Source organism: Astyanax mexicanus, chromosome 21 (genome assembly GCF_023375975.1).
Source record: "Astyanax mexicanus isolate ESR-SI-001 chromosome 21, AstMex3_surface, whole genome shotgun sequence".
Classification (NCBI taxonomy): domain Eukaryota; kingdom Metazoa; phylum Chordata; class Actinopteri; order Characiformes; family Acestrorhamphidae; genus Astyanax; species Astyanax mexicanus.
Window position 1 is genome coordinate 36,437,028 of NC_064428.1, and position 12,138 is coordinate 36,449,165.

At 35.4% G+C, this 12,138-nt stretch overlaps 1 protein-coding gene across 1 annotated transcript in view; it reads left to right on the top strand.

Moving 5' to 3' along the window:
- The first annotated feature begins 6,362 nt into the window (after positions 1-6,362).
- Positions 6,363-12,138, top strand: part of LOC103027453 (uncharacterized) — a 31,263-nt gene continuing 25,487 nt past the window's right edge. Inside the window, exons 1-7 of the mRNA XM_049469494.1 lie at positions 6,363-6,426; positions 6,530-6,775; positions 8,320-8,472; positions 9,559-9,590; positions 9,708-9,785; positions 10,978-11,161; positions 11,933-12,105. Coding sequence (XP_049325451.1) covers positions 6,363-6,426; positions 6,530-6,775; positions 8,320-8,472; positions 9,559-9,590; positions 9,708-9,785; positions 10,978-11,161; positions 11,933-12,105 — 930 coding nt within the window. The remainder of the gene's footprint in view (positions 6,427-6,529; positions 6,776-8,319; positions 8,473-9,558; positions 9,591-9,707; positions 9,786-10,977; positions 11,162-11,932; positions 12,106-12,138) is intronic.

Below are 12,138 nucleotides of genomic sequence, written 5' to 3' on the forward strand. Positions count from 1 at the left end.
CCTTTCTCTCACAACTTCCTGCTCATCTGTGAGAACTGCCTAACTGACGAGAGGAGTACTTTTCTGACTTATTTTATCTTTTGCACAATGCAAGCTTAATGTTTTGCAACTCCGTCCACATAACACTTTTACTTCATCAGTGTCGCAATCATATATATGTTTAATTCTGGTGTAGGTGAGTCTAGAGAGACTCTGATGCTTTTTCTTGTAACTATATCACTTCTCTATACGTACCTGCTTTCTTCTTTATATTGTTTGTTTTGTCGGTTATCAGTAAAAGACACTAATGAACAGCAGTAACAGTGAGTTTGGAATATTACACCATGCAGTACATTGTGTAACTACATGTCTCAGGTCTGCATCTTCTGTGAGTCACATTACAAGAGAAAAAAAGACAAAATAAACTCTACTGTAAACTTGGTACCATGGATCTGCAGATCAGCTAAAATAAAACTTTTTTGTGTGTTTTTTCCCGTAAAAACTAGATAATATACACTGTATCTGTAATCTGTCCTAAGCAAGAAAAAAAAACTATGGAATATTTAAGTTTTAGTATATGTTTTTTGTTTGGGGAAAATGTAAAAAAAAAAATACTCTTTTTAAAGACCACATAGTTCTAAAAGTACATTTGAGTGGTCTGATGAGTGTAGGGTGAGTTTGGGATGAGTTTGTATGAGTATGAGAAAAGTGTATAGTGAGTTTGGGATGAATGTGGATGAGAGTGGGGTAAGTGTGGGATGAGTGTGGATGAGAGTGGGGTAAGTGTGGGATGAGTGTGGATGAGAGTGGGGTGAGTTTTGGATAAGTGTAAGGTTAAGTTGTGATGACATTAACATTAGTTTGGGATGAATTTGGGATGAGTGTATGGTAAGTTTGAGATGAATTTTGGATGAGTTTGGGATGATTGTAGAGTGACTTTGGGATGAGTGTAGGGTAAATTTGCGGTGAGTTTGGGTGATTGTAAAGTGACCTTGAGATGAGTATAGGGTGAGTTTGGAACGAGAGTGGAGTGAGTTTGGGATGAGTGTATAATAAGTTTGGGATAAGTGTAGGGTCAGTTTGGGGTGAGTTTGAGATGAGAGTGGGGTCAGTTTCGGGTGAGTTGAGGATGAGTGTAGAGTGAGTTTGGGGTGAGATTGGAATGAGTGCAGGGTTAATTTTTGAGTTTGGGATGAGAGTGGGGTGAGTGTAGGATGAGTTTGAGATGAGTCGTGGGTGAGATTGGGATAAGTTCAGGGTGAGTTTGGGATAAGTGTTTGGTAAGTTTAGGATGAGTATGGAATGAGTGTAGTATGAGTTTGGGATGAGAGTGGGGTCAGTTTGGGGTGAGTTAGAATGACTGTAGGGTGAGTGTATGGTGAGTTTGGGATGAGTGTATGGTGAGTTTGGAATGAGTACGAGTTTAGTTTGGGGTGAGTTTGGGATGAGAGTGGGGCGAGTTTGGGGTGAGTGTAAAGTGACTGGGATATCTGCAGGGTGAGTTTGGGATAAGTGTTTGGTAAGTTTAGGATAAGTATGGGATGAGTGTAGTATGAGTTTGGGATGAGAGTGGGGTCAGTTTGGGGCGAGTTAGAATGACTGTAGGGTGAGTGTATGGTGAGTTTGGGATGAGTGTATGGTGAGTTTGGGATGAGTACGAGTTTAGTTTGGGGTGAGTTTGGGATGAGAGTGGGGTGAGTTTGGGGTGAGTGTAAAGTGACTTTGGCATATGTGCAGGGTGAGTTTGGGATAAGTGTTTGGTAAGTTTAGGATTAATTTGGGATGAGTGTAGTGTGAGTTTGGGATGAGAGTGGGGTCAGTTTGGGGTGAGTTAGAATGACTGTAGGGTGAGTTTGTGGTGAGTTTGGGATAAGTTTGGGGTAAGATTGAAATGAGTGTTTGGTAAGTCTAGGATGAGTGTGGGATGAGTGTATGGTGAGTTTGGGATGAGTGTATGGTGAGTTTTGGATGAGAACTAGTTCAGTTTGGGATGAGAGTGGGGTGAGTGTGGGATGAGATTGGGATGAGTGTAGAGTGACTTTGGGATAAGTGTAGGGTGAGTTTGGGATAAGTGTTTGGTAAGTTTAGGATGAGTATGGGATGAGTGTAGGGTCAGTGTGGGATGAGTGTAGGTTGAGTTTGGGATGAGAGTGAGGACAGTTTGGGCTGAGTTTAGTATGAGTTGGAGCACAGAGTGAACCTCTTCAAGACTGTTCTACCTCATGATGCTGATTGAAATAATGCCAAAAAAGGGCAAAGCTGGCATCAAAGCTAAAGCTGAGTCTTTGAAGAATTACTGCATAATTCCATATGAGATTCTTCATCCTTTTGAATACCTTTCATACTTTTCAAATATACAATTACAATGTTCAAAATAATAAGATAAAAACAATGCATGAGAAAAGACACTGTATTAATGTATTAATTTACACTTAATTTACTATATATATATATATATATATATATATATATATATATATATATATATATATATATATATATATATATATGTATTTTTTTTTTTTAATTATATATTGTGGGATTGTGGGCCCTAGTCTCTTCCCCGAAACTGAAGATGTGTAACTGGATAAGGACATGTCAGTGATGCGTCATTTGGTGGTTTGTCACTTCTGTGTGATTTCTGTGTGTTTGGTGTGCAGAGTCATTTCTGCTCAGACTGAAGAGAGATGAGCTCCTTTCTGCCATGTAAGTGTCTATTTTCTCCTAATTTATCCCATAAAACACTGCTAGAGGATAGTTGATGGTGTAAAGTTTACTCAGTTTAAGGTACTGGAGTTAATGCATAATGGTGTACTGTCTGTAGTTTTTTGGTTTTTTTTTTTTTTAATAATACTGCATTTACTCAAATGTGTTTGTGAGGAAAGGAATCTACTTTTTGTCCTAAAAAACCTAAAGAAGATTATGGTGACAGATTGGGAATGTGTGATCATGTGACCTCTTTTATAAAATGTTGGTATGCTTGGTTAGTGCTTGAGAAAAAAAAATTCTTGCTCTTTTTTGCAAAAAAGTGCATTTTTGAACCTGTAGGTCTTTTACAACACAATAACAAATCAGACACTCTAACAAAAGGTTATATTTTACATATATTATCAGTTTTGACACCCATTTCTGGAATACAATGACATACAAGTCAATGATAAATGATAAATGTCTTGGTGAAATATGTACAAAAGTCATGTGACTGTTTTATTACACTCAATGGGCATAGATCTGGGTTTGTATGAGTTAAAAATACTCATAGACTAGTCATAACTTTAGCACCACTGGTAGGTAAGTTAAAAAAACACTGGTGGATATATTAGGCAGCGAGTGAACAGTCAGTTCTTGAAGTTATGTGTTGAAGCGGGAAAAATGGGCAACCATAATTTTTTTTTGATGAGAACCAAACTGTGATGTTCAGGCAGTGACAGGGTCATGGCACCAAAAGGCCATTAATGCCCAACTCTGGTTTTATTTTTTTAAAAGCTATTTGGGTAGTTGACAAGCAAATATAGCATGTGACATAAACCTGGGTAACAGTTTTATTTTTATTATATAATAATTGTCTGGATGTTAATGATAAAAGATGCTAATAAATGTTAAAGTAACAGAAGGGTTAGATTCTCACTTAAAGGCAAATTTAAAAAAAATCTCTCTTTCTGTCCAAACTGTTCTGAGAGCTTCCTGTTTTTAAGCTTGGTGAGATAGTAAGTGTTGCGATGACAATGATTTTCCATTTCTTTCTCTCTCTCTCTCTCTCTCTCTCTCTCTCTCTCTCTCTCTCTCATTCCCTCTCTCTCTTTGTATCTCTCTGTCTATCTCTCTGTCTGTCTGGTTCAGGTTTCAGTGGAAGGGAAGGGAGGATGTTAGGTTGTAGGTTTCTGTGAAAAGCGTCTGGAGGTCTGTTACTCAGCAGTAAATGGTGTCGGCGATAGATTGTTATTCTTATCTGTAGATCAAGTGAATGCGTCAGCGTTGAAACTCTTACTGACAGCCTTAATTTTATTATTATTTGTATTGTTTATGTATTTATATTTCCTTTACTTCACTCTGTATTCTTTAATTTCCTGACAAAAAGAATGCAGATAGAGCTCTGGTTGGCTCAGCAGATTAAAGTGATGTTAATGTGATTTGAGGATTGCTGGTTTTAATCCCAGATCATGCTGCTCCTCCATCAGCAGCTAGAGTCTGAGAGTGCACAATTGACATTGCTGTATCTCCCTGGGTGGGGGTACTTTAAGTGGGTACATTAGGTTGTCAGGTAGACTCTGGTGAGGTCGGTTTACCTGCAGGCATGGAAGCTATTTGCTTCTTGTGCTGTGTTTGGGGTTACATGATTGTCTCATTTTATGATGTGATGCTTCCACTGCTTCCAAAGCAGCAAAAGGTGAAGCTTAAGTGATCCAACAAGCAGAAAAGTGATGCATGGAATTGTGAAATCGATCCATAGTTCAAATGAAGTTCTTGTGTGTGAAAACAAACCAGAGGAATAAGCCCCTCCCTATAACAGGCCAGGGATCAGTCCAGGGTGTAGTGTTGTTTTTGAACCCATCATGATATGAATGGGTTAAAGCATAAAAGGTGGATGGATGTGGAATATTGAGCACAAACTAATTCTCCTCCTGTCCTCTAGGGGTCAGTGTGGTCCTAAATGCAGCAGTCATACACAATGCTTCTGCAGTTTACAGTAAGTAATGTCTACAGCCATTCACACACTATAAATATGGCTTGACTTCAGATAAGTAACCATGATGTTATATAAGCAATGCACCGTCAGTTAATTGTAAATATCGGGACTTTTTAAAGCTTTTTTTAGGCCTTCCTATTATCAGACAGACTCCTGACCATGGAGGGTAGTTGTGTTGTTAAAGGGATTTGAACTTATGATATCCCGAATCTCTTAATAAGCAGCAGTTTGACTGTGAGTCAATGAATGTAAAGGTCAATTTACTCAAAACTGTGTTTTTATATAGTGTAATTTCACAGCTCTAGACCGGCCCTACGGTCTAACTGCTGATTAGAAAGAGTGAAGAGTTCGTAAGCTCAAACCCCAGCAAGACCTCAGCAGCCAATAGCCATAACCTTCCTAGTCTAGGGACGTCATGTGATAATACTTTAAAATACTTTATTCTACTTTACAAAAAAAAAAAAAAATCCCGGATAAGCGCTTACTTGTGAGTTTATATTTCTAATATTAAAACTCTGTTGCTCTGTAGATGGTTGTAAATAGTATAGTTTATTCATTATATCAGTGGTATAGTTTTGTTAAAAGTAAAAGCTGTTAAAAACAGATCATTTTTCTACATGTTGCATATTTCACTTATATATATTTTTTGTAAAATCATATAAAAAATAAACCGTTTAGCAAAAGTGAGGAGTTTGTAAGTTCAAACCCCAGCAAGAGCTCAGCACCCCACAGCCAAAACCTTTCTAGTCTAGGGATGTTATGTGATAGGGGGCGCTCTTATCTGCAAAAGAGATTTAAAAAAAATTAGTTTTAGCTCATTTTGTAATGTTTTATGGATAAACTCAAAATATAATTAATTAATAATTTGTCTGTTTGAACATACTAAGATGCAAAAGTTTAAAAAATAATTGACTTAATTGAGGTAACTCAAAAAACACCTTGCAATTAGATTTTTACCAGATTTGTTTTAGTTTTAATTTATATATAAATATAAAGTTTTTCCAGCCAACAATTTTTGGTTAGTAGAACGTCTTCTGAACGTTACAATTAGCGATCTTCGAATGTTCAATCTATAAGGTTTTGTGAAAATTCTTAGAACTTTTTTTTTTTTTTTTAGCAATTTAAATGTCTGCACAGCAAAACACAAAGTTTTATTAAGAAACGTTTCAATAACGTTGCAAGCGATGCTAATTTTTTAATGTTTTGAGAATTAACTCAAAACATACTAAATTAATTTGTGTGGTTGAACAAACTGAGATGCAAAGGTTTAAAAAATAGTTGACTTAATTCAGTTAACTCAAAAAACACCATGCAATCAGATTTTTACGGTACACAAGTCAGAAGGAAATTCTCCAAATTATAAACCAGCATGCACTAAGCCCCTCCCACAAATGAGCGTAGAATTGGGCTAAAAATGACTGAAATTATGTTTTACAGGCTTATCTGACAGCACAGATTCTAGAATTGACTTTTTCCATTACTTTACACTGTAAATTTGTGTAACAATAGTTAATTGTGTAAAAGAACAGAAAACATTGCTTTTTTTGGTAACGTGATTATATTCATTTTGTTTTTAGGCACATTCACCACTCCTGGCACAGCCAAAGGAGATGGCTGTGTGTTTCCTTTTATCTATCGTGGGAATTCTTTCAGTTCGTGCATTAGTTTCAGATATTTAGGCTTTAAATCGGACACCATGTGGTGCAGCATGACCGGAAACTACGATATTGACAAAAAGTGGAAGAAATGTCGTGAGTACGGTATGTGAAACTCAATCATTTAAAAAATATCTCACTATACAGTTAATTATTAATGTACATATGGATCTGCAAATGAGTTATATGACTTTTGTTCTGTTCTCAGACGTTTGCCTGACGTATAAAACCCTGTCTGATCCCTGGAGGAACGCTGGCTTTAAGTCGACCTCTTTCCCCGGCTGGCCGAAGAACGACCATCATATCCGGGACGGGTGGTACCGCTTCACTGGGATCGGAGGAGACGTCCTAAGCGACTTCTGTGTCCCCAATTCTAGCGGCTCCAACATGAGCTTATCTCTGGGGTCGTGCCGGGGTACACCTACATCCTCTATAGACGGTTATCTGGACACGTGTAATTTGGGCATCAGTTACAGTTCTGAATGTGTTTATGCTGAGCAGTACATTCAGCGTATAAACTGTAGAGGATTCTACCTTTACTATCTCACTCCCTCGAACGGATCTTTCTCCACACGTGAGTATCAACACAACACTGTCCACTTACAGCTCTGGAAAAAAAAAAGAGAAATCACTTAAAAACGATGAGTTTCTTTGATTTTACCAAATTAAAAACCTCTGGAATATAATCAAGAGGAAGATGGATGATCACAAGCCATCGAACCAGGAGTAAAGGCATAAGTTATCCAAAAGCAGTGTGTAAGACTGGTGGAGGAGAACATGATGCCAAGATGCATGAAAAAAACTGATAAAAAAAAACAGGGTTATTCCACCAAATATTGATTTTTTAACTTTTAAAACTTGAATGAATATGAATATAAACTTGTTTTCTTTGCATTATTTGAGGTCTGAAAGCTCAAGTTTCTAATTTTCTGTAAATAAATGCTCTAAATGTCAATATTTTTATTTGGAATTTGGGAGAAATGTCTAAAGTTTATAGAATAAAACAACAATGTTCATTTTACTCAAATATATACCTATAAATAGCAAAATCGTAGAAACTGATTCAGAAACTGAAATGGTCTCCTATTTTCTTCCAGAGCTGTATTCTACAATAAATGTATAGTACATACAATGTATCCAAGCAAATTTCCATAATGTTAGTATTCGTCTAGTAACGATGCAAACCATTAATTCTGTAACGTTATGGGCTAATTTTCCTGGAACCTTTACAAAATGTTGCTAAACGTCCTCAAAATGTCCTCTATTAGCTGTATTGTTTGTCACAACTTGCTTACTGTGCATGTAAGCTGATTATATCTATGTAATTTTTGACAGTGTGAATATTTGTATGTATATTTATACCACTGATGCCACTAAGGTGCTGAAAATAATGAGTAATATTGTTTATTGCAATTATTTTTGGAAAAATATATGAGCCTGACAAAAATAGATATCTAAACAGGCCTCTCTAAAACCCTTTACACATATACTTGCGTATATAGTGTAGTTCTCAATGAATAAATCAATTAACCTTTATGTTAATTGGGAGTATTTACAATGCAGATAAGCATTTACAGTATAAAAGGTATTGAAAATATTAAATAAGAAATTAAAAAAAGGAAAAATAATAATAATAATAATAAATAAAGGAAATACACACTTTAAATAAATACATTTAATATACATGAATTATATATATATATATATATATATATATATATATATATATATATAAAATCTAAATATAATGATCATAAAAAATGACACATAAAAAGTAAAGAATTCATACAATTTTCAATAAAGATAAAAAGTAAGAAAAAAAATAATTGTAAAAAATAGTACTAGTAAAATAATAATAGTTAAAAAAAATATTAATAGTAAATAACAATACATTTTAGACTAGTTCTGATATGTATTGTTCTTTATTGAGATCAGAGTAGCGATATAAGCTGAATAAGTTATTTTAAATGTTTTGTTTAAATGTCTGAATGTCTGCAGGTCATTCGTCCTGCAGCGCGTCTTCCTGCGGCCCCAATGCTCACTGTAACTCTACTGATGGCAGCTGTGCGTGCGACGCTGGATTCTCCATACCTGACGACTACCTGCCCACCGGAAACTCCTACGGATGCTCACGTGATGACCTTAAACAGTGTAACTTATTATTAAATATTTAAACTCTTTTGTGACTCTTTTGGTCATATTGATTATTGATTATTGTAATGCTTGTGTTAGAGCAGTGGTTCTCAAACTGTGGTACGGGTGCCACTGGTGGTACTCGATGCACCCCAAGGTGGTACACTAGATAACCTCAAAAAAAATTCTGCTTGCATTAAAATATTAAGAATCTATCATGTTTCCAGCTGTAATTTGGTACCACTTTAAAATAAGACTACCTTTATAAAGGGTTTATAAATGGTTTACAATTAGTTTATTAATGGTTACTAATTAGGTTGTAAATGCCTTAAAAATAATTAATAATCAGTTATAACACATACATAGAAAGGGCAACAATGACCTGTTGTTTGCCAAATAGTGAACCTACAGCCATCTATATTGTTGCCCTTTCTATGTATGTGTTATAACTGATTATTAATGCTTTTTAAAGCATTTACAACCTAATTAGTAACCATTAATGAACTAACTGTAAACCATTTATAAACCCTTTTGTAAAGGTAGTCTTATTTTAAAGTGATACCTGTAATTTTCATAACATGATATTACTATTATTATTAACATCAGTTTCATTGACCCTAGGGTATAACCCTGTGGAACACCACAAAATACGCTATGTCAACTGTTCACCAACAGTTCACTACAGTTTCTGCATTACAATTAATAGCTAAATAAGGTAGTAGGAAAACTGTATTAGCCAGAAACAATAATTAATCAATCAATCAATCAATTTACCACACTAACTTACAGAAAAAACAGCCAAGCTCCACATAACAGGTAAAGAACAATTATAAATTACTGTGTATAAATAAGCATGTGCGTGGTAACTTGAAAGTTTTCATTTGGTCATTGGTGGTACATGGTCTAAAAAGTTTGAGAACCAATGTGTTAAAGAGTTGTAGAGGTTCCTAAAGGAATCCTGTTATAGTCTATCCTAAGAACCTCCAATATTCTCACATAAATCAACAGTAGTTCAATAGTAGTAAAATATTTCTGAATATATAACTGAAACACAGTCAATTTCTTTAATGCTGTTTTTTTTGTTATTAAACTCTCTCTTCACAGCTCCTGATATCATGATTCCTGAAGCTTGCAAGGTCTGTAATAACAAAAGATTTGACCCTAATATTTCTAAATTTCTGATATTTCTTAATAACCATAGCTAACTGTGTATATATTCTAAATATATAATATACATGACTTTTTGTTTTCAGTTTAATGCCACACTGGACTGTACAAACAAACTCCTGAGCCAGATCGACAACATCACAACTGAAGTGTTTTCACCGACTGTGAGTAGAAGTTTGGTATTGGGTAGTGATGGTGGTTTAGAACTATATTTGTACTCATATTACATTACCATGCAAGAGCGAAACTCATATCTCCAGAAATAGCAACTTTTTTTTCATATAGCAAAAAATATTAGGTCATTTTGGAACATTTCTATTGGTCCAAATTTGACAGAAAAATAAATGAGACGCAAGAACACTTTAGGAATATGCTACCATGAATTAGCATGTCCCATGACTTTTGCTATGTCCCATGACTTTTGCCATGTCCCATGACTTTTGCCATGTGCGTGGGCGGGGCCTCCTTCATTGAATGCAGATGTGATTACTGGATTTCTGCCAGAGTCACTATCTATTCACATGAACAGTTTTAGCCAGACACCACCAGTCACCATCATTACCATCCTCTTCAATAGCCCAGCTAACCTTTTATTGTTAGTAGAACGTTTTCTTAACGTTAAAATAAAAATTCTTAGAATGTTCAATCTGTCATTTTTTCTGGATATGTGTTTTATTTAACTTTTTCAAAATTATTTGGCAACGCTGCTGCAACATCAAAGTTTCTGCTTTTACTTTTAGATGTTACTTTTAGAAAAGTTTCTAACTGCAAATGTTGAATATGAAAAACGTTCTAACAATGTTGTGCTCTGGAAATAAATAAGAGAGCACTTAAAATGATGAGTTTCTTTCATTTTACCAAATTGAAAACCTCTGGAATATAATCAAGAGGAAGATGGATGATCACAAGCCATCAAACCACACTGAACTTGGTTAGGTTGGAGTGGCATAAAGTTATCCAAAAGCAGTGTGTAAGACTGGAGGAGGAGAACATGATGCCAAGATGCATGAAAAAAACTGTGATTAGAAAACAGGGTTATTCCACCAAATATTGATTTCTAAAGTCTTAAGACTGAATATGAACTGTTTTCTTTCTTTGCATTATTTGAGGTCTGAAAGCTCTGCAATTTTGTAAATGTTGTCTGTAGTTTATAGAATAAAACAACAATGTACATTTTACTCAAACATAAACCTATAAATAGCAAAATCAGAGAAACTGATTCAGAAACTGAAGTGATCTCTATAGTTTTTCCAGAGCTGTATGTTATACTAGAATTTTTAGTCAATAGAACATCAGTGTTCTAACAGTTCTAATTGATCCGTTTCACCTTGTCTCTGATTATTGATTATTGAACAGGAAGTGAAGGACGTTTTAGAGTTCCTGACCGCTCAACAGAACAGTCCTCCTGTTGAAGAAACCAGTCTAGAACAACGTGTTTCTTCTTTTAATGAGATTCTGGGAGCCAGTGAGAAGGTGGTGTCTACTCTGGTGAAGAAAACAGAGGCTAACTACTCTGTTAGCATCTCCCTCCAAACTACAGGTAAAGAAACTGACCACAAAACACTGCAGCTGGATGGGTGGGACTATTGGCCTAGCTTAAATTGGGAGAAAAGAGGAAAAAAAGGTGTATAAAAGCTCTTATCACACAATTTTTAAACTGTATTGATATCTTAAAAGCTGTGGTATAAGGCACAATATGTAGCTTTTAAGTGAACCCATGTGAAATAATTTATTTAACTTATACCTACGTTTTGTTTCCTTATTAGAGGTTCGAGTTTTTGTAGTTGGACCAAACTGTTCCTTAGAGAAGATCCCTCAGCTCCAAACGGAGGACGCTCAATTAGAGATTGATCTGATTGGAATTTCGAAAAATGATATGAATGCAGGCAAGATCACTTTAAGTTTTATTGTTACATTTCTAAACTTTTTAACGTGTTTAATGAATGTCTTGTTCTTTGATAATACCAACAAACACATGCACTTTACAGTTTTAAAAGGAGACTGAAGGGAGTAAACCCCAAAACTAAAAAAGTGCATCACAAAAGATGAATGCATATGTGTAGTAATGTCAGGTGCTCACAAGCTTTGTTTTATTCACTCCATTCTCTATTTCAGTTTAATCTGTTCTAGTACTTTTGCTCATAAAAAAAGGTGGTTTTTGACAAAATGTGTTGATCTTTTGTCTTATATTCATTTTTTATGTCAAACCCAAATGTTTCCAGTCTACTTTTGGAGGGCAATGTAAATGTATATTTTCATACATAATGAAAAATACTCATTATTGTGTGATTGTACTTATTCTGCTCTTCAGGAAACGCTGCTGTGTCCTTCATAAGCTACACCAACATGTCCGACTCCAGCCTCTTCGGTTTGACCACTGACCCAATGACGGTCATGATGTCCACTGTGGTTTCAGCCACGCTGTCCAGAACCAGCAACACCAGCCTCACCAAACCAGTCAACTTCACACTGAGACACACAGCTGTGAGTCCTCAACATCTTTTATATGTTAATTAC